This window comes from Ranitomeya variabilis, chromosome 1, assembly GCF_051348905.1.
Source record: "Ranitomeya variabilis isolate aRanVar5 chromosome 1, aRanVar5.hap1, whole genome shotgun sequence".
Taxonomy (NCBI): domain Eukaryota; kingdom Metazoa; phylum Chordata; class Amphibia; order Anura; family Dendrobatidae; genus Ranitomeya; species Ranitomeya variabilis.
Window position 1 is genome coordinate 871,420,006 of NC_135232.1, and position 25,289 is coordinate 871,445,294.

The 25,289-nt window shown below is 46.3% G+C and overlaps 1 protein-coding gene across 3 annotated transcripts in view; it reads left to right on the plus strand.

Moving 5' to 3' along the window:
* The first annotated feature begins 5,193 nt into the window (after positions 1-5,193).
* Positions 5,194-25,289, plus strand: part of RAP1GDS1 (Rap1 GTPase-GDP dissociation stimulator 1) — a 136,015-nt gene continuing 115,919 nt past the window's right edge. For 2 of the 3 annotated variants that reach the window (XM_077277413.1, XM_077277421.1), the window contains exon 1: positions 5,194-5,463. In XM_077277413.1, coding sequence (XP_077133528.1) covers positions 5,460-5,463 — 4 coding nt within the window. In that variant the 5' untranslated portion in view covers positions 5,194-5,459. The remainder of the gene's footprint in view (positions 5,464-25,289) is intronic. The other variant, XM_077277428.1, reaches the window with a different exon arrangement.

The following is a 25,289-nucleotide window of genomic DNA, read 5'->3' on the forward strand; positions in this document are numbered from 1 at the left end:
TCGGCTAGAATGCCCCCCGCTATCGCCCTGCCTGGTGCTACAAGTTCCCCTATCCTCATGGCTCTGAAGAATGCAAGTGAAAAAGCAAGCCTAAACAGGCCTACCTCAAATTGTGTCCTGCACACCTCCTCTAACTGCGTTCCTATTTCTTCTAACATGCCGAATGACACCGGTCACCTGCTGTCCTTTCCAACCTTTCCCTTCCGGTAACCTTTAATGGCCTGTCTGACCAAAAAACTCTGTCAAATCAGTTCTGTTCCTTTGTTTAAACCCAAATGCTAATCCTGCAATTAGTTGACTCATTTTTTGCCGCCGACCAGCTATCATCTGAAGCCCGCCTAATTCCCATCAATAACACCCCAATCTGTTCCTCCTCTGACAAGTCCTCGCTCCCTCGGCCTAGCCATTGTTCCCACTGCCTCCATGACCGTCCGTAAGCCGCCCACGTGCTACTTGTTACGGATGACTTGATCAGCGGTTCGGCAGCCCTGATGCCACGTTCCCTAGTCCGGGAGGGCAGGGTAGGCCCTCTTCTTCCGCCTCGGGGGCCAACGCCCGAAACCGCTGCCACTGAAAACGAGAAAGCGCATCAGCGACCGAGTTACATTCTCCTGGAACATGAGATGCTGTAACATGAGCATTGATAACTAAGCATTCCAACACCAGCTACCTCAACACTCTAATTACTGGCGGCGAAGACACGGTGATGTTATTTATGGCCATGACCTCTCCCATGTTATCGCACTAAAATCGAACCTTTCGGTTCTTCAGCCGATCTCCCCATAGTGTTACCGCCACCAGGATTGGAAAAATTTCAAGTAGTGCAATGTTTTTTATCAGCCCTGAGCGCACCCACTCCTCTGGCCATGCTGCCGTGCACCACTGCCCCTGACAGTAAGCTCCAAAACCATTACTGCCCGCTGCATCCGTGTATAATTCAATATCCGAATTACAACATCCCCCTTCCATCAACAGGGAAAGCCCATTGTACTTTTCTAAGAATGTGTCCCATACCGCCAGATCCGCTTTGTTATCCGCCGTAATCGCACAGGATGATGTGGTGATTTTACGCCAGCCGTCGCCGCGGCCAATCTCCTCGTGAAAATCCTGCCCGGCATGACTCGACATGCAAAATTTAAACTCCCCAGCAAGGACTGCACCTCCCGCAGCTTCAGTTTTTTAACTCTCCTAGCCCTGCTTATTTCAGATTTCAGGGCTGCCAGCTTCTCTCCCGGGAGAAGACACTCCCACCGTATAGTGTCGATCATGATTCCAAGAAAGGAGATACACGACGTTGGGCCGACAGTTTTTTCGGGAGCCAACGGCACCCCGAACTCCTTAGCGACCCACTGCCAACTTTTTAACATGGTATCGCATACCTTTGATTGCGCGGGACCTACGCACCAAAAATCATCAAGGTAGTGGATCAACGATCCCAATCCCGTGATATCCTTCACTACCCACTCCAGGAATGTGCTAAAGGCTTCAAACAACGAACACGACAATGAGCATCCCATTGGCAAACACCTGTCTATGAAGTACTCCCCCTCCCAATAGCACCCGAGCAACTGCTGACTGTCCGGGTGTACCTGCAGTAACTGAAAAGCAGACTCCACATCAGTTTTTGCCATCAGCGCCCCCTTTCCGCATTTTCTTACCCAATCTAACGCCATGTCAAATGATGTGTATAACACCGAACATAACTCCGGATCGATGCCGTCGTTGACGGACTTACCACGAAGATATGACAGGTGATGGATCATTCAGAACTTGTTCGGTTCCTTCTTTGGTACAATACCCAATGGAGAAACCACCAAGTCCGATACGGGTGGGGAACCAAAAGGACCCGCCATCTGGCCCATCAGCACCTCTTTCTCAAGTTTCTGTTTTACAACAGCGGGGTGCTGATAGGCCGAACTGAGATTCCTCTGCTTCCGTGGCGTTTGGCAAGCCGGGGAAGGGATAGAAAACCTGTCCTTGAAACCTTTGATCAATAAGTCCGCTTTCTTCCTATCCGGGTACCTATTTAGATAAGGGAGCATCGCGTGTAGTTTGACTGGTGTTTGTCCCTTGACCATGACCGTCTCCTCCACCCTTACCACTGTACTTCCTAGGACACCTATTGGCCCCATGCGCTGATCCATTACAATTGGAACACGTGTGCCTAAATTTACAGCCTGTTCCGAATTTGCAGTGTCCCTCATTGAATTGCCAGCAAAGCCCCTGTTTCTGATTCCCCCCCCCGGCCTTGGAAGCTCCCCCCTGCCATGGTTCCTGCGCTGTATCCTGTATGGCCGGCACCACCGGCCCCTCCCTGAAAGGGCATCCAATGTCTGTGGTTTTGAGACAGAACCTGAAGCCACAGGCCAATATCTTTCTGATCCCATCTCATAGATGGTCGCATGGCCTTGCGCTGACGAAACTGTTCGTCATACCGCAGCCAAGCTTGTCCCCCATACGACTTGTGAGCGTCCCCGATGGCGTTCATGTAGCAAAGCAATTGAGAGCAGTTTTCTGGCGCTTTTTCCCCAATGACGCTACCTAATATCGTGAAGGCATGCCACCAATTTGAAAACGTATGCGCCACCGTACTCTGTCGCTCCTCCTCTTTCCTCCGCCGTTCCTTTCCTGGCCTTGCGGTCAACCTCTCTACCGGCAAAAGCAAAAAAATGTCCACATACTTGTCTTTTCATATTTTTTACTTCACCTCTTTTTTAAGGTGGATACCCAAGTTACCCGTAAAGCAAAAGTATATATCCCCCCGCGCCGTGTCATCTAACTGCCCGCTCTCCTCATCCCCAGCTGCCGCCAACTCGGGGGCCCTGATTACATCTTCCCCACCCCCAGCGGCACCAGGTCGTAAGTATGGGCTCGTCCAAGCTGCTAGATGCCCAGGCCCGCGTCCCTCAAAGCGGTCCATTCTGTCTGCTAAACTCGCTAGCATTGCCCTCATTTCCCTAGCAGTGGACTCCAGGAACCCTAAAATTGGGGCTGCGCTATCCCCTTGTGATCTCTGGCACCCCCCGTTCCGCCTGTGATGGGCCTGCACATGGATATGAAGAAAACATGGAGTCATAGTTACCAGGCCGCGTGGGAGTCATGCTCCCCCCGGCCGCTGTGCTCCTGGAATCCTCCTCGCCGTCGCTGTCCGCGTCCAGGGATGAGGGCCATCTTGTTCCTTGCGACAGGCGTCCGTCCTCAGCGCCCTCGTCTCGCGTTCCTTCTTGGCTCCTGTGGCTATATTGCATGGTGGCCGCGCTGTCCCTACTTCTAATCGCCTGCCTGGCTCTGCCCTGGGTTTTTTACTGGTGGCTCTGGCTCTGCAACCTGACGTGGGGCCCTGCCTGCCTGGGAGTGCTCACAGCTCTGGGCCGTCGCCTTCTGCTATCTCTTGCCCCCTGCTCCCTTGAAGGACTCCTTGCCCTGCGCTGTTGCCCCCTTACCGGCATCTCCAATGACAGCCTTTCGGGGGGCCTAGTCCTCCGTGCTGGTCTCCTCCCCCCCTCTTCCCCCACGGGCATCTCGGTGGACAACACAAAATTCTGCCTATTTTCAACAGGCGCTGCGTCGGGCAGCCTGCTTCCTGGGGGCCTTTGAGAAGGACCCCAGAAGCAAGATGGCGCCGCCCATGTGTCCCGGTTCTCCTGCCCGGCCACGGGGGGGAAAAGCTCACACCCCCGGCCGCTTGCGACGTCGGATCTGCCTCTCCCGCTCTGCGGAGCCTGCAGCATCCGCCGCCTGATGCCTGCTCACCGGCGCACTCCTCCTGCAGCTGCTCGCGGTGGAACCCCCTGCCCTCCTCCTACGGGACCCTGAATTGCCCTCACTCCTGTACCCCGTACCTGCCCCACCAGCCGGCACGTAGGACTCCATGCTACTGCCACCACCGCCCACCCCCAGGATAGCTTCTGCAATGCTTTCTAACCATCCTGGGGGGTGAGCGCTGGCAGCCGCCTGGAGATCATGTCCATGTCAGGTAAGAGGTGCCTGCGTGGTGGGAGAGCTTGATGTCCGGTCGTCCTGGGAGCGAAAGAGGATCACGGCTCCTCCCTGCGTCCTTTTTATCCCCCTTCAGCCCCTCCTCCCCCCCCCCGGTCCTAGGTCACTTCCCCTACAGGTCATTTCCCCTACATCACCTCCCCTTTTAATCAGTCCCTTACTTCCTCCCTCTACCCCCCCCCCCTTCATTCCAGCAAGATGCATTCTGCACTTAGGGCAGTGGGCCATAATTGGCAAGCTCCGCCCCCAGGTCAACAAATTTAAAGAAGTTATAATCCCCTTCTTAAAACTTTATGCCGCATGCTCATTCACAGAGTCACAACTCACTCACATAGCGGCAGGACAGCAGGAGCCGGGAGAGCAGAGTGAAGTTAGTCACCGACCGACTACTTCTACTCACCACACAGCGGGAGCTGGGAGAGAGCGCAGCCGCAGCGTCACTAACAGAGCGCGCGGTGCGTGTCACCGCCCACAAAGAACGCCAAGGTCCTTATCCTGTGGCAACAGTGAGGGAGCCAGCGTCGTCGCGGTCAGAGCCTGAGGTATCATGGTACGTGCGCGCGACACTGCAAAAACTTTGGATGCGCTTTTAAAGAGCCCGCATTTTTAAAGGGCCCCCGCGACCCACCGGGCATTTACCCGCTACCCCGCCAGGCCAGTCCGACCCTGAATAGTCCCCTTAGGGGACTTGAACCTGCAATCATCTGGTAGGCTGCTAGGTATAGTGCAAGCTAAGTCTGGTGAGACTTAGGCTATGTGCACACGCTGCAGATTTTGCTGCGGATCTGCAGCAGCTTTCCATGCGTTGTACAGTACCATGTAAATCAAAATCCGCAGTGCACATGCTGAGGAAGATTCCGTGCGGAAACAGAGCGGTTTATATTCCGCAGCATGCCAATTCTTTGTGCGGATTCCACAGCGGTTTACACCTGCTCCTCAATAGGAATCCGCACAAAAACCGCGGTAATTCCACAGTACAGCTGGTTTCGGCCCCCCATGGTTTGGCATCTCCTGTCAGTGAAACCAATGTCTTTTCACCAGCACATTTTACAGACGTCACCCTCCATGTACCAGTGTGAAGGGGCACATGACAAGCTCTCAGCAGTCCTGCATGGCACTTTCCATACAAACCAATGCATGGGGGCGTCTGAGCCCTGAGCTCTATAAAGCCCGCTGCGTGCACTGCCGTGCTCCAGCCGTGCCTATAGCCATGGCAGCTGCTGAACAGCAGGGTGGGGCTGAAGCTGGCCCCTGTACCTGGGTAGTGCGCAGGCGCGCTCACAGCCCAAGCCCCGCCCCTCCTCAGCACAGAACCTGGGAGCTCCGCAGCTCTCGCGGTGACTCGAGTATTAGCGCCGGGTGTCGCCAGGGTCCCCAGAGATCCCCTCCACAAGCAGCGGGAGGCAGAGCCCACCTACCAGCGGAGCGACCCAGGGACCGGGGGTGGCAGCAGCACGAGCATGGGTGAGTGCAGGAGACAGGCACTGAATGACAGGCAGTGTGTGCAGGATGGGAGCCGTGTGTCTGCAGGCTGCTGCTGTGTGTGTGTGGCACCGATAGGGGGCACTGCCTGCTCCACGCAGATGGTACAAGACCCCAGCCCTGTGCTGCTGCCCCCACACTCCATGGTGCAGGACATATTCTGCTTCATTCATTTTGCCATATGTCCGTGTGGTCTGTGCCGAGTCCCCCCAGGGATTGTCCCCCTGTTAGTGGGCGCAGAGCGCTCGGCCCCCTCCTCCCGAGGTGTCACTTCCACTCATCATGGGCTCCACTTTCCTATAGAGTCAGTACATAGTAGTGACAGGCTGCAGTACACATCACGACCACTAGGTGGCACACAGATGCATGTAAACCTCTCCTGACAGAGTGTCCCCAATAATGGGATTCTGCATGCCCCCAATTAGAACAACTATTGCTATGGGTTTCAGCAGTGGGACCCAGAGGCACCCTAGGGAGAGTGGCACTGCCAGCAGCAGTTATAGCTGGTACTTGTACTGATGGAGCACCACTAGTACCTTTAGCTACAGTCAGAGGGCTAGGAATCATTTTCTTAATCCTTATTTTCAGATTTATTTATTTTATTTTTTTTAATTTTCATAGTACGTCAGAATACAGTGAAAGATTGGTTGGTTTTTTTTAAACTAAAGTTCTTCTCACTGATTTATTTTTTTTTTGGGCGTCTGTCGATGGGTTATGACGTCAGCTTGCAACATGTCAATTTTTCTTGCGGGTGAGCTGAGATTTTCTCTGTAGAATTGCACTTATGCCTAAAATCTACAAGTAAAATCCGCACATAGGTTTTTCGTGCCTTTCATGATTGTAACGTTTAAGTTGTCAAAGCCAAATAGCAGGAATTGCCACAAATAAAGCCGCTTTCCTTAAACCTTGACGTACTAAAAACTATAGCAATAAAACAAACAAACCCTATAGCAATAAAAAAAACAAAACCCGCAAGTAGCCTAATTTTAAAGGGAAAAAGCAGATGCCTGTAGCGGTTCCAGACCTTTGTAGTTTTAACCTCCGAGCATCCCTACATATGTATGTAGCCGAAAGGACAGGTGAAACTTCTGGATGCTAATTCAATATCTGTTAAAAGGCCCTCTACAGCTTTCCTATCACTTTTTTATTTTAAGTTTCCAAATATTTTATAGGTTGGAAAGAGCTGAAAATTGTCACCCATGGATTTTTCTCCCTTTATGCCCATAGCAGCCCATGACTCTGTGGTATTCTTTGCAGTATGAGATGGTGCGTTGTCATTCGTGAAGATGATTTTGCTACGGTATGGCACTGTTCTTTTTGTAACATGGAACATAGTATTCAGTCATTTTCACTCCACGGGGACCCAAAAGGGGCCTACTAGCAGTCTTCCAAATATTGCGTCCCAAAACTTGACTCCGCCACCTCCTTGCAGACATCACAAACTTGTTGGAACATGGTGGCCATCCACTACTCCATCCATCGGTATCCAGGTTTGTATGACACTCATCAGTATACAAGACTAGGGTTGAGCGACCTTTAGTTTTTTAGGGTCGAGTCGGGTTTTGTGAAACCCGACTGTCTTAAAAGTCGAGTCGAGTGAAATCGGCCGACCACCGTTAAAAGTCGGGTTTCGGCCGAAACACGAAACCCAATGAAGGAATTTAATCATCCTCCTCCTCCACCTCCACCACCACACAATGCCATCCATGAGTTTGTGAAAAATAAATAATTACATCTTCATGACACTTGAAACCAATTTGCATAATAATTTGGAACGTGGTGTAGTAGCCAGTAGACACACGAGGTATGTAAACAGCACAGCTCTAGTGTGGGTTCATACCACCTAAGTTCTGGAATATCGATGAAGGGTACACAATCCGAAACCTTAACAGTGGTCTGAAGCCTACCATGGGCTATGTGGAGAGCTGTGCCTGTAGTGATGTTTGTAGTTTGTGGAATTTTATAGTTTAATACTTTCAGACATTATTGCCTCATAAATGTATAACGTTTAGGTATTAGTGCCCGTATGTTGAGTGGAATATTACTGTACACTCGTATAAATGTACATTATTTCAGGCAAGTATCTATTAGGTGCCCATGATTTCAGTGGCTTTTCATTTAGTTTTTGCTGGACTTTGGTAACTTCATTAGTGTTGGCGATGTGGAATTTTAAGAAATATATATTTTTTAATACCCAATATCTGCCTTGTATCTCAGATTTCACAGCTCCATTTACCATTCTGGAAAAAGTGAAAGCAAATTGCACTTCCTTGTAAGCAGTCTGTACGTCTTGTCATTGGCAGACATCATCCTCCTTTTTTTTTTTTTTTTTTTTTTTTTGAGTATGCTTTTTGTGTATCCATCAACCATACGCTTAGTCTTTCCGGTTTTTAATGCATAGCTCTTAGTTCTTCACAAATGTACCGTATGGCTACTCTGTGAATTAAATATTGGCAGTTCCCAGGACATGCAGGTACAGAGGCTACAGATCAGGTGGAAGAACTCCTTCATGCAAACATTGGTTCTTGATTATCTAAACATGTCCACTGATCCAAAATGATTGCATATGGCCCCTGTAAACAGGCATGTAAAGGCATTGTATGAGAAAGTTCAAGCACACGAACGATAAATTGGCTTCACATGGTGCTGATGTTTGCCCGAGTTAAATGGCGCTAAAGGAGGCAAAACATCTGCCCATGTAATAGGTGTCCTAAGAGCCAACATGAGAAAATCTAGTGGCACAGTTAGGCCGGCGTCACACTAGGCGTAAGTAAATACGGTCCGTTTTTAATTGTCCCAAAACACTGTTCTGTATTCAATGCGAGGATGCGATTTTTATGCACAAATTTATCCGTGTGTCATCCGTATGGCTTCCGTACGGCGTTTTTTTGTTTTTTCTTCCTCGCAGGCTTGCAAAATGGACATATCATGGATCCATCGGCTCAAATATTCTTAAAAACATATATACAGTGTGTATGTGTATATGTGTATATATGTATATATGTATATGTATATGTATGTATATGTGTATATATGTGTATATATGTGTATATATATATATGTATATGTGTGTATATATGTATATGTGTATATATATATGTATATGTGTGTGTGTGTGTATATATATATATATACATACATACATACATACATACATACATACATACATACATACATACATACATACATACATACATACATACATACATACATACATACATACATACATACATACACATACAAAAGTAGTAAAAAGAAGGCAGCACTCCAAGACTTTCCAGTAGAAAAAATGTGAAGTTTTAATCGACCCACATCACTGCGCGACGTTTCGGCTCCATGAGCCTTTTTCAAGCAGTGGGTGTTAACAATAGTTGTGCTTATATAGAGACAATTTGAACTAATTTGCATATTACAATAGCCATTAATACATACATAAACAAGTGATTGTACAATTTTCTATAAAGTGCATATTATATATCTTTAGTGCAGTCTTCATACTTATAAAAGTGCTATTTCCAGGACGTCCCTACTGACAGCACATTGGAGGACGTCCTTCTCCTCCTTGCAGGGACAGGAAACACACGAGTTTAAATATCCGGCTCCACCCTCTAATCCTCAGTGTTTTTCCTGTCCCTGCATGGAGGGACACACGTAGAGAAGCAGCAGCTTACTGAGCTCAGGGGGATCGAGCGGTCCTCCAATCCTTCCCCCTGTCAAGTGGCTCAGGGTCGAAACTCCCCGGAGGGGAGTCCCTCTACCCCAGAGGCCCGGAGTGGGACGATGCTCCGGGAGTGAACCGCTCTCGGGGGGGCTCTCGGTTCAGGACGCGGCGACGATCCAGGCAGCCTCTATCCGGCAGAGCGCGCGGTCAGGAGACGCTACAGCCAGTCGGCACTTCCGGGTTCTGGGGAGCCGCGTCACTTCCGGTCTCAAGGAGCCGGCGAAACGTCACTTCCGGTGGCGTTCTATGAGCAGGGAAAGCAGACGCTCCAACTGGAGAACGCTGTCAGAGCGGTCGCTTCGGTGTTAGTGTCCAGCACCTGCATCAGGAGCGGTATCGTCTGCCTCAGGAACCGGCTATGGAAGACAGAAACGACGAGGAAGGGGTAAGCCTGCCCTGGGCAGTACACCCTTTGAATTATCTAAGCTCCTCGCTCCCTCTAGCCTATTACTCCCTATCTTATATTGTTTAGGATAAGGGAAACCCCGCTGCTCCCCCGGCTACAGCCAAAAAATCTGGGAAGGCCACAATGAAGAGCATCAGATGTCCTGTATGCCATACTAAACTCCCAGACTCCCATGGCAAGACTCTCTGTGCCACCTGTACGTCTAAAGTTATGAAGGATGAGCAGTCATCAATGTTCTCTGAGATGAGATCCCTTATACGGGAAGAGGTGCAGGCTTCTATATCCAGCCTTTCGCATTCTCGGCCTGCCAGTCCCATAACTGGTCGCAAGCGCGCCAGGAAGGAGGAAGTCCAGGGGGAGCCAGAGTATTCTTCTGATGAAGGTTCCGAGCTCAGGGATTCACTATCAGAAGAGGAAGGAGAAATTCCCGTAGAAAACCAGGACAGAGCCAGGAAGTATCTCTTCCAGTCCGAGGAGACAGATGAACTTGTCCAGGCTGTTAGAAATACGATGCAAATCGAAGATACTTCTAAACCACAGTCCAGGCAGGACTTGATGTTCGGGGGACTCGTGGCACGAAACCTGACTGTGTTTCCCATTAGTAATCATATAAAAGCTATGGTCCTAGAAGAATGGAAGGAGGCTGAGCGCCGATTAGTGCTATCTCGTGACTTCAAAAGTCGCCTGCCGTTCGATCCGGAGGAAGTCAAGCTATGGGAAGAGATCCCTAAAATTGACATTCCCGTAGCAAAGGTCACTAAAAAGACTGCGATACCCTTCGAAGACTCCTCCAGTCTTCGTGACCCTATGGATAGGAAGGCTGACATCCTTCTTAAAAGGGCCTGGGAGGCTTCTGCAGCTTTGATTAGAACTAACATAGCAGCCACTTCGGTGGCCAGGTCTATGTACTTATGGATGGGGAAGTTAGAAGAGCAGTTATCCAATAAGACCCCCAGAGCTGATATTCTGCACTCCTTTCCCATAATGAAGTCTGCAATGGCCTTCTTATCTGATATGACGGCTGAATCAGTCAGATTTTCAGCCCGTAATAGCTCACTATCTAATGCAGCTAGGAGGGCGGTCTGGCTTAGGTCATGGTCTGGTGACAATGCTTCCAAATCCAAACTCTGCTCTATTCCGTTTTCAGGACAGAGGGTGTTTGGACCGGCTTTGGACTCTATCCTCGAGTCAGCGTCCGATAAAAAGAAAGGTTTTCCGGAGGACAAACCTAAACGTTCACAGCCCTTTCGGAGAGGTTTCTTCTCCAGAAAGCAGTTCGATCCTGAAAGTCAGGGTCGGTCCAGCAGAGGATCCTTCAGAGGCTCCCGTGGACAGAGTAATAGGAACAGGGGATCTTTCTTTAGCCCATCCTATAAAAATAAATCTTTATGACGCCACTCACATTGGGGGGAGGCTCCATATGTTCGCAGAGAATTGGGCCCAGATTACTCAGAATCAGTGGATTCTCAGTACCGTTTCCGGAGGTTACAGCATAGAACTTTATTCACCTCCCCCAGAACGATACATTACACCTACGGTAGTCCAATCAGATTCGGCTATACTAAAAGACCTACAGGACATGCTCAGGACAGAAGTAATAATTCCTGTCCCCCAGTCAGAGTTGGGGAAAGGCCACTACTCTTCCCTGTTCACGGTCACGCGGCCATCAGGCGACACCCGCACAATAATAAATCTAAAGCCTCTGAATGCATGGGTGAGATACAGAAGGTTCCGCATGGAATCCATTCGGTCAGCAATTCCGCTTATAAACCAAAATGCGGTCATGTGTACTATCGACCTAAAAAGGGCCTATTACCAGGTCCCAGTACATCCCTCATCTCAGAACCTGCTGAGATTTGCTGTAGCTCTGCCAACCCGGACCTGCCACTATCAGTTTCAGGGCCTCCCCTTCGGTCTGGCTTCCGCTCCTCGCGTTTTTACCAAACTTGTATCAGAGATGGTGGCCTTCCTGAGGAAACAAGGCATCATAATAATCCCGTACCTGGACGATTTCCTTCTTGTGGCAGATTCCGTAAAGCTCCTGGAAGATCACAGAGAGCGGACTATCGCACTGATGGAGTATCTCGGCTGGGTACTGAACTGGCAGAAATCCGATCTTCTACCAGAACGAAAGAAAACCTTCCTGGGGGTGCACCTGGATTCCAGACGCAGAATATCATTACTACCCGAAGTCAAGAGAAGGATAATTCAGACTCTGGTCCGGTATCTATTGGAACATCGAGTTACCATAAGAATAGCTATGAAGGTTCTAGGCCTTATGACAGCCTGCATACCATCCGTCAGGTGGGCGCAGTCTCACTCAAGACATCTACAGAAGCAGATCTTGTCAGCTTGGGATCGCCGCCAGTCTTCCCTAGAGGCTCCATTGAGACTGAACAGTCTAACGAGAAGATCTCTCGTCTGGTGGACACGATCAGAGAACTTAGAGGTGGGAGTTCTATGGGTCACCTCTCCTTACGTAGTTATCACTACGGACGCCAGCGCTTGGGGCTGGGGAGCTCATCTGCAGGGCAGAATCTTGCAAGGCAAGTGGCCAGAAAGCATAAGAAGCAGATCATCCAACTTCAGAGAGCTCTACGCCGTATGGCAAGCATTGAAGCACAATCAGCCCATACTCTCAGATCGGCACGTAAGAATCTTTTCCGACAATGTAACAACAGTCTCATTCCTAAACCATCAGGGAGGTCCAAATTATCAACCACTGCAGGATCTAGCAGAGATGATCTTCAGGTGGGCAGAGGACAATGTGCTATCCATTACAGCTATCCATCTAGAAGGATCCCAAAATGTGATAGCAGATTACCTAAGCAGACGGAATCTGTGTCCAACAGAGTGGGAATTGGAACAAAGCATCTTCCAAAAATTATGTCGCAGATGGGGAACCCCCAACATCGACCTATTCGCGAGCAGGAGGAACGCGAAGACTCCAAAATTCTTCTCCCTGAACCCCTCGGATCTACCAGAAGGGGTGGATGCCCTGAGTCAGCAATGGGACCAACCGCTGTCATATGCATTCCCACCCCTGGCACTAATTCCAGCTGTACTTCGGAAGATCAAGGAGGATCAGGCAATGGTCATCTTGATCGTCCCGTTTTGGCCGAGAAGAAGCTGGTTCCCGGTGTTGGGATCATTAGCAGTCGACGACCCAGTCGAATTACCTATCAAGGGGAGAGTCATCCATCAAGGTCCAGTGTATCACCCAGACCCAAGCAAACTCCGTCTTTCAGCCTGGATCCTGAAAGGGACATCCTGAAGTCAAAAGGCTTGTCAGACCAGGTCATATCTACCATCCAGGGTAGTAGAAAACCCGTTACCTCAGCCATTTACCAGAAAATCTGGAAGCGTTTTTGTTTAGAAGGTGGCAGGTCCAATGTTGTATCAGGTTCCCTGGACATCCCTGGTATCTTGGACTTTTTACAAAAAGGGTTTAACTTGGGTCTTCGACCCAGCACATTGAAAGTCCAGGTGTCTGCGCTAAGCTCATTCCTGGACTATCCTTTGGCATCTCACCCATGGATAATAAGGTTTATTCGGGCCACTCAGAGAATGCGTCCCACTATTAGGCAACTATCACCATCCTGGGACCTTAACTTTGTTCTTAGGGCACTATGTAAAGGAGTTTATTCTTCGGGGGATAGTATGCCTATTTCTACTCTCACTCGTAAAACCGCTTTTTTAGTGGCGATAACTACAGCCAAGAGAGTTGGAGAGATTCAGGCTCTATGTATCAGAGATCCTTATCTACAGATCAGGGATGACAGTCTAATTCTGAGATTAGATCCAGCCTTTGTCCCGTAAGTAGCCTCTATTAAAAACAGGAATCAGGAAGTAATTCTCCCTTCATTTTGTAATAACCCTGCTAATGAGAAAGAGAGGGTCCTCCACTCGCTAGACGTTAGACAAGGGGTTTTGGATTACCTAAAGGCCACAGAATCTTGGCGTACTGATCCAAACCTCTTTATTCTGTTTGGGGGAAAGAATAAGGGGAAGAAGGCTTCTAAGGCCTTAATTTCTCGTTGGATCACAGAGGTGATCACAGATGCCTATCAGTCAGAAGGTATGTCCCCTCCTTTAGGCTTAAAAGCTCACTCTACCCGTGAGGTGTCCGCCTCCTGGGCGGAGCGTGCAGGAGCTTCTGTAGAACAGATCTGTAACGCCGCAACATGGGCCAGGGCTGACACTTTTTGTAAACACTATAAACTTGATGTTACATCCGGTCAGCACACGGCTTTTGGGAGGAAAGTCCTCCAAGCAGTAATCCCACCCTGAGGAGGTCCTTTGGTACTCTCCAATGTGCTGTCAGTAGGGACGTCCTGGAAAATCGGTATTAGTCTTACCGGTAATTATGTTTCCAGGAGTCCATACTGACAGCACCGGTAGTTCCCCCCCCATACGTGTAATATTCTCAGGTATATTCGGATTTGTGCCTATATACTATTTTGTATTATAATTCTGTCATTAAAAATATTTTATTTGCATGATTCCATGATTGGTTCTTGCTACAACACTGAGGATTAGAGGGTGGAGCCGGATATTTAAACTCGTGTGTTTCCTGTCCCTGCAAGGAGGAGAAGGACGTCCTCCAATGTGCTGTCAGTATGGACTCCTGGAAACATAATTACCGGTAAGACTAATACCGATTATTGCTTATAAAATCGCATGATCTGCTAGTTTCTTATTTCATTCATAGATAATCCCATTGGTGTATATTGTAATTATATTAATCTTATTGTAACCCTCACCTTGCCACAGTCCAGCGATACCACATGGAGGACTCTGCTTTCGCCATTACCGGCGTTCATCTAAGTGTATTGCGCATGTCTAAATGTCTAATTGCTGTGTCACAGAGTGTCAGCCAATGAGAGTTCCAATGTACTTTCGTTTTAGTAGCGCATGCGCACTACCATTTTGTCAGCGCCGCAGCGCCATCTTTAGCTATATAGACCTCTATAGCGGTCATGTCACAACGCAGTAGCGTCTTCTTTTTGTACAGAGTTATTAAAAAGTTACGTTTAAGCTGCATATTTTGACATGCAGGAATATGCATGTTCCTTACTTGGTAACTGGCTAGATGGATGCAGTTTCACTCAGACACAACGGACGAACGCCTTATTCAGACTATCTCCATTCGTCTATGCTTCTCCAAGTTGATGCACAGCCTCTCCAGGCCATGACATCACCCTTTAGAGAAGCAAAAAAGTGAACACATTAAAGTACCATATAAATAAGTAAAAGTCTGACAGCCGTTGCTGCTTTTTATATGCTGTGATTTTTATTATAGGAAAAAAGAACCATTGCCATTGGTCGACACTTGTGACAAAAAACTTGAATCAAAAAAGTAAATAGTTCAGGATTTTCAGAGAAAGATAAATAAAAATAAAATGGGTAAAGAACTATTTATTTATTTATTTATTTTTTCTAAGGAAAAAGATTTTTTCATTCCTCCATGTGGATGCTCCATCCGGTGGCAGGTAAGGGAACATACAGGGCCCACTGGTCATACGGGAATCTATAGAATGACAACAGAGAATTAAAATCATTACGGTATGCAAAGTACCCAATGCAATGAGTACCCATGCATAGTGTTACAAACCTAAAAAAAAAAAAACAACAAGGAGCCAATATACATCAAGTTCAAGGGTCTATCATAGGGGTTCATTCTCATACCCGACTGGATTTTAAATTCTACGTTCAGTCCTTTCGGTTTTAGAGTATTCAACTCATAAATCCATTTAAGTTCCAATTTTTTTAAGAGGCATACCCTGTCTCCTCCCCTTCTCTGTATGGGGACCCTATCTATTATTCTGACTTTAAGATCTTTTTCTGTGTGTTTAAATTCCATAAAGTGTTTAGAGACCGGGAGATCTAATCGTTTCTTTCTGATCGAGTGCCGATGGTTATTTATGCGTGTTTTCAGCTCACAGGTCGTTTCACCTATACAGGTCCTTCTCAAAAAATTAGCATATAGTGTTAAATTTCATTATTTACCATAATGTAATGATTACAATTAAACTTTCATATATTATAGATTCATTATCCACCAACTGAAATTTGTCAGGTCTTTTATTGTTTTAATACTGATGATTTTGGCCTACAACTCCTGATAACCCAAAAAACCTGTCTCAATAAATTAGCATATTTCACCCGTCCAATCAAATAAAAGTGTTTTTTAATAACAAACAAAAAAACCATCAAATAATAATGTTCAGTTATGCACTCAATACTTGGTCGGGAATCCTTTGGCAGAAATGACTGCTTCAATGCGGCGTGGCATGGAGGCAATCAGCCTGTGACACTGCTGAGATGTTATGGAGGCCCAGGATGCTTCAATAGCGGCCTTAAGCTCATCCAGAGTGTTGGGTCTTGCGTCTCTCAACTTTCTCTTCACAATATCCCACAGATTCTCTATGGGGTTCAGGTCAGGAGAGTTGGCAGGCCAATTGAGCACAGTAATACCATGGTCAGTAAACCATTTACCAGTGGTTTTGGCACTGTGAGCAGGTGCCAGGTCGTGCTGAAAAATGAAATCTTCATCTCCATAAAGCATTTCAGCCGATGGAAGCATGAAGTGCTCCAAAATCTCCTGATAGCTAGCTGCATTGACCCTGCCCTTGATGAAACACAGTGGACCAACACCAGCAGCTGACATGGCACCCCACACCATCACTGACTGTGGGTACTTGACACTGGACTTCAGGCATTTTGGCATTTCCTTCTCCCCAGTCTTCCTCCAGACTCTGGCACCTTGATTTCCGAATGACATGCAAAATTTGCTTTCATCAGAAAAAAGTACTTGGGACCACTTAGCAACAGTCCAGAGCTGCTTCTCTGTAGCCCAGGTCAGGCACTTCTGCCGCTGTTTCTGGTTCAAAAGTGGCTTTACCTGGGGAATGCGGCACCTGTAGCCCATTTCCTGCACGCGCCTGTGCACGGTGGCTCTGGATGTTTCCACACCAGACTCAGTCCACTGCTTCCTCAGGTTCCCCAAGGTCTGGAATCGGTCCTTCTCCACAATCTTCCTCAGGGTCCGGTCACCTCTTCTCGTTGTACAGCGTTTTCTGCCACATTGTTTCCTTCCAACAGACTTACCATTGAGGTACCTTAATACAGCACTCTGGGAACAGCCTATTTGTTGAGAAATTTCTTTCTGGGTCTTACCCTCTTGCTTGAGGGTGTCAATGATGGCCTTCTTGACATCTGTCAGGTCGCTAGTCTTAACCATGATGGGGGTTTTGAGTAATGAACCAGGCAGGGAGTTTTTAAAAGCCTCAGGTATCTTTTGCATGTGTTTAGAGTTAATTAGTTGATTCAGAAGATTAGGGTAATAGGTCGTTTAGAGAACCTTTTCTTGATATGCTAATTTATTGAGACAGGTTTTTTGGGTTATCAGGAGTTGTAGGCCAAAATCATCAGTATTAAAACAATAAAAGACCTGACAAATTTCAGTTGGTGGATAATGAATCTATAATATATGAAAGTTTAATTGTAATCATTACATTATGGTAAATAATGAAATTTAACACTATATGCTAATTTTTTGAGAAGGACCTGTATACCACAGTTTACAGGGACATTCTAATAAATAGATTACATGGTCAGAATTACATGTCAAATATTGTTTGATTGTGTATACCTTATTAGTGTCCGGATGTTTAAATGTGGGACCTTTTTAATATATATGAACAATTTACACAGGACAGGCACGGAAAGCAACCTTTTTGAGTTATACCTGTGATCGTAGTCTGACTGAGGTTTCTTAGGGGACCAATGTCTGCTTTGACCACAAAATCTTTAATATTCTTGCCCCTACGGTATGAAAACAGTGGGGGGCTCCCTAAGTTCTTTAATTCCTGGTAAGCAATTGTCTAACATCCCCCAATGTTTCCTGATGACTTTTGCTATGGCTCCGCTTTCCTCAGAGTATGTCATCACACAAGGTACCCTGGTTAATATTTTTTTGCCTCGATTGTTCTTTCCCAAGAGGTCTTTACGATCTTTTTTAGAGGCCTTGCATTTTTGCAATATTGATTATTTCTTGTGGATATTTTCTGTCCAAAAATTTTTTAACCAGGGTATCAATGACTCCCTCCATCTCTTTATCCTCTTTAACAATCCTACGCACTCTTAGGAGTTGACTAAGGGGTATAGACCTTACCATACTGCGTGGGTGTTGACTGTCATAAGTTAAAAGATTATTCTTATCTGTCTTTTTGACATATAGCGTAGTTGTCAATTTTTTTCTCGTTCTGTATTACAGATACATCTAGAAATTGTATCTCTGACCTGGAAAAATTTAACGTAAATTTAATAGTGTCATCAACCCCATTCAGGAACCGATGAAAACTATTCAATTCTTCTTCCGTGCCTTTCCATAGGAGGAAGACATCATCTATGTATCTCCACCACACCAGAACATGCCGGAAGTGGTGGGACACATAGACGACGTCCTCCTCCAAGGCACTCATTACAAGGTTTGCATAAGCAGGGGCCATATTGGCCCCCATAGCTGTACCTCTTTGAGCATAAAAGGTATCCCCAAACAGGAAGTAGCTCCGCCTCAAAATTATTTCTAACAATTTAATTATGAATATTTTACCCTCAGGGGTTCTCAGTTGTGTTCAATTTTTTATCAACTGCTCTTATTCCCGAGTTGTGATCTATTGAGGTGTAGTGAGATGACATCGAAAGATGCCAGAATGACATTATCCTCTAATTTTATAGATTCCAGTTTGTTTAGAAAGTCTGTGGTATCTTTAATGTAGGATTTTGAATTTTTTGCAATTGGGTTAAGGACTTTGTCTAGGAAAGTTCCTATTCTACTAAATAGTGAATCCACACCAGCCACTATGGGTCGCCCCGGAGGATCGACCAATGACTTGTGGATTTTTGGGGTTATGTACAGTACAGGGGTTCTTGGAAATTCTATGGACAAGTACTCCCATTAGTTCCTGGTCTATAATTTTATTGTTCAGGGCTTCTTGCAAATATTTATTAATTTCCCCCATTATTTTAAACTTGGGATCATTCTCTAGTTTTTTATAGACATTTACATCCCCCAATTGTCGATTTATTTCTGCTATATATTTGGACTTGTCCATGATGACGACAGTACCACCTTTTGTCGGCAGGTTTGATTATGATGTCGTCATCATGGACAAGTTCCTTCAAGGCCTCAAATTCCTCTTTTGTTATATTGGGGTGTTTGAATTGGTTTAACGCTCCATTTCTAATTTCTTCTATCTCCTTTCTTACAACTCTCTCAAATGCATCTATAATTGTGGAACTAGTAGGTGGTGTGAAGTCACTTTTATTCCTCAATTTCATGTTATTGGAATTGAATTCACCACATCCTACTTTATTTTCTACATTCCTGTTCTGGAACCACTCTTTTAATTTTATAGATCTAAAAAATCTCTCCAGATCTATCTGTAGGTCGAACCAATTAGTATGTGCACACGGTGCAAACGACAGTCCTTTGCTCAGGATTGAGACCTGTGGAGGGGTTAATACCTTAGTAGAAATATTGATCACGAGTTCTGATCCCTCTTCTTGGATGCTGCTTGTCTCTGTGGTTGTGTTCTGTTCTTTTCTGGTCTTTTTTTGGGACCGGTGGTGGCGCTTGCCTCCTCTCCTCTTGCGTTTGATTGTCCCTCCATAGTATTGTCCTGGTCTATGGGAAATAATGTCATTATTAGTCAGGTGGTTATTATCACCACATTGCTGATTGTTCCAAAAACCACCTTTCTTTTTCCAAACAGGTTTAATATTTTCTTTCTGCCATGCATATATTTGACCCGTTTCATAGTCCTCTAAGTCTCTGTTCCACTTTTTCCTTTTGATCTCTTCCAAGTCATTACGCAGCTTAATGCCCTCTTTATCAACTTTTTCTTTAAATATATTCCATTCTTCCGCCGTTATTAATGCTTGTATTTTGCTTTCAGATTCTCCAATATTTAATTGTAATTTTTTTATCTCAGTTTGTAAAAAGTCAATATTTAGCAATATTGTGTCCATCGCATACTTGTTAGAGATCATGACAAATCGTGCACAATATGCTGTATTACCTTGGAATAGGTTAGGGCGTATACCTGATCTCAACCCTCTAGGGATTTTGCCCTCTTTATAATACTGCCCCAAAGTCGTCATCATGTAGTTGTAGATTTATGGTACGTTTGATATCACTTTCATACTTGCGTTTCAGTTCCAATACGGACGGTGTCTTAAAGCAAGCTTCACCTTGAATGCCCCCAAGGATTCGCTCCTCTTCCTCAGGTGTATATTTAAACACTCCTAGCTCCATGGTGTTTCCCTCCATGGAACAGAAAAATGGCTTGTAAAGCAAAAAATGGCAAACAATTGAAAAAAGATAATATGTGCAAAAATTTCCGGACATAAATTGATAGGGAAAAAATGGAACAGCACAATGCTCACCAATGGTGGGTGCCTGGCCCCCCGGACAGAATGGTCCACTCATCTATCCAAGATGTATACAAAAGTAGTAAAAAAAAGGCAGCACTCCAAGACTTTCCAGTAGAAAAAATGTGAAGTTAATGGCAATTGTAATATGCAAATTAGTTCAAATTGTCTCTATATAAGCACAACTAGTGTTAACACCCACTGCTTGAAAAAGGCTCATGGAGCCGAAACGTCACGCAGTGATGTGGGTCGATTAAAACTTCACATTTTTTCTACTGGAAAACACACACACTCACACTCACACTCACACTCACACTATTAAAAAGTATTTTAGCGAAATAAAGACACATGGTGTTTTAATATTTTATTAGACTCTTAATCCACCTGAAGACCCTTGTCACCTGAAATAAAGTTAAAAAAACAAACAACAATATCCCATACCTTCCGTCATTACAGTCTTGTCCCACGCTGTAAATCCATCTGAAGGGGTTAAATCATTTTACACCCAGGAGCTCTGCTAATGTAGCTGTGCTCCTGACTGTAAAACTTGGTGGGTGAATGAATGGAATGCAGGGGAATGTACTGTAGTTACCTCGAGTTGCTGTGATGCTCCCTCTGCTGGATGAACTCATATGAACTCAAGCCTGGGAACTTTTCAGAATATTTTCCCACGCTCGAGTTCATATGAGTTCATCCAGCAGAGGGCGCATCACCGTGACTCGAGGTAACTACAGTACATTCCCCTGCATTCCATTAATTCACCAAGTTTTACAGTCAGAAGCACAGCTGCATTAGCAGAGCTCCTGGGTGTAAAATGATTTAACCCCTTCAGATGGATTTACAATGTGGGACAAGACTGTAACGACGGAAGGTATGGGATATTGTTTGTTATGTTTTTTTTTTAACTTCATTTCAGGTGACAAGGGTCTTCAGGTGGATTTAGAGTCTAATAAAATATTAAAACACCATGTGTCTTTATTTCATTAAAATACATTTTAATAATGTGTGTGTGTTTTATTAACCATTTCATACTATTGGATTAATAATGGATAGGTGTCATAATTGACGCCTCTCCATTATTAACCTGGCTTAATGTCACCTTACAATAGCAAGGTGACATTAACCCTTCATTACCCCATATCCCACTGCTACAGGAGAGTGGCCAAGTGCCAGAGTAGGTGCATCTTACAGATGTGCCTTTTCTAGAGTGGCTGGGGACAGATGTTTTTAGCCGGGGGGGGGGGGCAATAACCATGGTCCCTCTCTAGGCTATTAATATCTGCCCTCAGTCACTGGCTTTCCCACTCTGGCGGAGAAAATTGCGCGGCAGCCCACGCCAATTTTTTTCCGGGATTTAACCCTTTAATTTAATAGCTAGAGACCCCAAATTTGACACAGACACTTCTTACATTAGTAAAGAGGAATATGTAATAAAAGAAGGGATTTGAGATGGTTTACTGTATGTAATCCATGTCTCATATCCTGTCGGGTTTGTGAAGGAGATAGGAAAAGCCGGCAATTGAATAACCGGCTTTTCTGCTATCTAGCGCTGAATTAAATAAAAATAAATAAATGTATGTATGTATGTAACACACACACACACACACACACACACACACACACACACACACACACACACACACACACACACACACACACTCTCTGTGTACACATTTATTCTAACCTGTCAGTGTGATTTTACTGTACACTGCACTGAATTACCGGCTTTTCTATAGAACACCGCTGCGTATTTCTCACAAGTCACACGCATGGTCCGTGTGTAATCCGTAATTTTCTCGCTCCCATAGACTTTCAGTGGCGTATTTTTTGCGCAATACGCTGACAAACGCAGCATGCTGCAATTTTCTACGCCTGTAACATACCGTATATTACGGATGCGTAATACACAGCAGATAGGAGCTGCCCCATAGAGAATCATTGGGCCGTGTGCAATGCGTATTTTCTGGACGTGTTTTCTGCGCTCATATGTCCGTAAAACTCGCTAGTGTGACGCCGGCCTTAATGGGAGATGTATATTGAATCTCAGGTATTTCTATAGAAGGGGTTGTCCACTACGAGGACCACTCCTTGATGATAAAGCTTGTACTCGCCTTCTGTGCCGGCACCGTTCATGCAGTGTCGGCAGCCGCTCTCGTGTGGTGTTGTGACCCCAATCAGCACTGCCTTCACTGTCTCCACCTTCAGACAAATCGGTCATGAAGAGAAAGTCTGGGCTGCAGCTGATCCCTGGCTTCCTCTTCATGTTGGATTTGTGAGAAGGCGGAGACAGTGACGCCAGCGCTGCCGCAACACCTCACGGGAAGAGAGACTGCCAACGCCACCGGAGACAAGTATAAGCTTTATTTTATCAGGGCCAAGCGAGGGGTATGAGTGGAAGTTGTCCAAGTAGTGGACAACTTCTTTAAAAGCAGCCATACATCTTCGATAGTGGTCATCCCACGATTGTTCACCAGCAGCTTATTCCTCCAGTTCTGTCTGTGACTCATGCCTGCTTGGTACAGCTGAGCGTGCTTCTGTTTACCTTGAGAAGAGCGACAGCTCTGAGGTCAACATATCTCTGAGAACAAAAGGATTTTGGCATGTTGTAAACCAGTATGCCTAATCATTTTCCCTTAAAGGTACCGTCACACTCAGCGATGCTGCAGCGATATAGACAACGAGCCAATCGCTGCAGCGTCGCTGTTTAGGTCGCTGGGGCGCTGTCACACAGACAGCTCTCTCCAGCGACCAACGATCAGGGGAACGACTTCGGCATCGTTGAAACTGTCTTCAACGATGCCGAAGTCCCCCTGCAGCACCCGGGTAACTAGGCTAAACATCGGGTTACTAAGTGCAGGGCCGCGCTTAGTAACCCGATATTTACCCTGGTTACCATTGTAAAAGTAAAAAAAAAAAAAAACACTACATACTCACATTCTGATGTCTGTCACGTCCCCCGGCGTCCACAGGGTTACGCGCTGCTGCTCAGAGCTTCCTGCACTGAATGTGTCAGCACCGGCCGTAAAGCAGAGCACAGCGGTGACGTCACCGCTGTGCTCTGCTTTGACACAGTCAGTGCAGGAAGCTCTCGGGAGCAGCGCATTACCCTGTGGACGCCGGGAGACGTGACAGACATCAGAATGTGAGTATGTACTGTTTTTTTTTTTTTTTTTTTTTTTAACTTTTACAATGGTAACCAGGGTAAATATCAGGTTACTAAGCGCGGCCCTGCGCTTAGTAACCCGATGTTTACCCTGGTTACAAGTGAACACATCGTTGGATCGGCGTCACACACGCCGATCCAACGATGGACAGCGGGTGATCAGCGACGAAATAAAGTTCTGGACTTCTAGCTCCGACCAGCGATATCACAGCGGGATCCAGATGGCTGCTGCATGTCAAACACAACGAGATCGCTATCCAGGACGCTGCAACGTCACGGATCATCGTCGTTCTCGCTGCAAAGTCGCTTAGTGTGAAGGTACCTTTAGGGTATGTGTACACGCTTAGTAAAATTTGCGTATCACCTCCGCATCTCTTGGCAGGAAAAATGCGGCTTCAAAAAGGCACCAAATCTGCTACGTGGGCACACAGCCTAAAAATCTGCCATGTTTAGTCCATCCACAATAGACGGTTGCTTGGCCAGTTTGTGTAAGGCCGGTTTCACACGTCAGTGTCTCCAGTACGTGAGGTGACAGTTTCCTCACGTACCGGAGCCACTGACACACGTAGACCCATTAAAAGCAATGCATCTGTGCAGATGTCATTGATTTTTTGCGGACCGTGTCTCCGTGTGCCAAACACGGAGACATGTCAGTGTTCGTGGGAGCGCACGTATTACACGGACCCATTAAAGTCAATGGGTCCGTGTAAAACACGGACCTTCTCCGTTTGCAGTCTGTGTGGCGTGCAGGAGACAGCGCTACAGTAAGCGCTGTCCCCCCCACTGGGGCTGAAGCCGCGATTCATATGTTCCCTGCAGCAGCGTTTGCTGCAGAGAAAATATGAATAATAGTGTTTAAAATAAAGATCTATGTGTCCGCCGCCCTCCCACCCCCTGTGCGCCCCCCTGCTGTTCTGAAAATACTCACCCGCTCCCTCGCAGTGTTCTGTGCTGGCCGCCCCTTCTACTGTATGCGGTCACGTGGGGCCGACGATTAGAGTCATGAATATGTGGCTCCACCTCCCATAGGGGTGGAGCCGCCTATTCATGACTGTAAATGAGTGGCACCACGTGACCGCATACAGGAGAAGATGGGGCCAGACCAGGAAGCAGCGACAGCCAACGAGGGAGCGGGTGAGTATTTTCAGAACAGCGGGGGGAGGGGGGGGCGCACAGTTTGACACATAGATTTTATTTTAAACACTATTATTCATATTTTCTCTGCAGCAAACGCTGCTGCAGGGAACATATGAATTGCGGATTCAGCACCAGATGCTGGTAGTACGTGTGGTACCCAGCACGGTGCGTGTGGTACCCAGTGGGCACACGGGCGGCACACGTGTGCCACACTGATGTTCACCAGAAACGCAGGGGCACACGGACACGGATAATTCCGGTACCGATTGTTTCCGGTACCGGAATTATCTGGACGTGTGGGACAGCCCTAATGTATATGGCCACCCTAAAGGAGGTGTATTTCTGTCTTCTTGCATTGAAATCACCACTTTCTTATAACTCCTGGATCTTAATGCAGATTTGGCCACAGGTTATTTCTTTTGCATTAAAATGAGGTAATATTTGTGAGACATGCATTGGTGACACATAAATGGTTTTTGCAATATCTTCTTGTCCTTTTGATGTGTTTTGGATATGTAAGCACACTTCTTCAATATCACATGCTGTGCCGCATGCCACAATTTTTTCTCCTCTTGGAAACTTGAAGCTATTGATCCATAATATTCGACAGCTATGTCCATAGAGTACCGCCTGGTAAGAAAATATTTTCTAGCTTATGATAACAGGATAGGGACAGAGAATTTTAGCGAGCAATGAATCTCACAAGTCAATTAAAAGGTTTTATTTTTTTTTTAAGCTTTTTTTGGAAAAAAAAAAAAAAACACGTAAAAGGGATTGTCTGAGCCTAAAATGTTGGTAACCTCTCTGTAGAATCCGTGCAGGTCCGACATTCATCACCAATTAACTTCTATCTGTTTTGGAAGTGGTCAGATGTAAGTATGGTTTACCATCTACTGCCAAAACTGTAGCGTATTTCCTATTCAAATGAATGCAGAGTGCTGGAT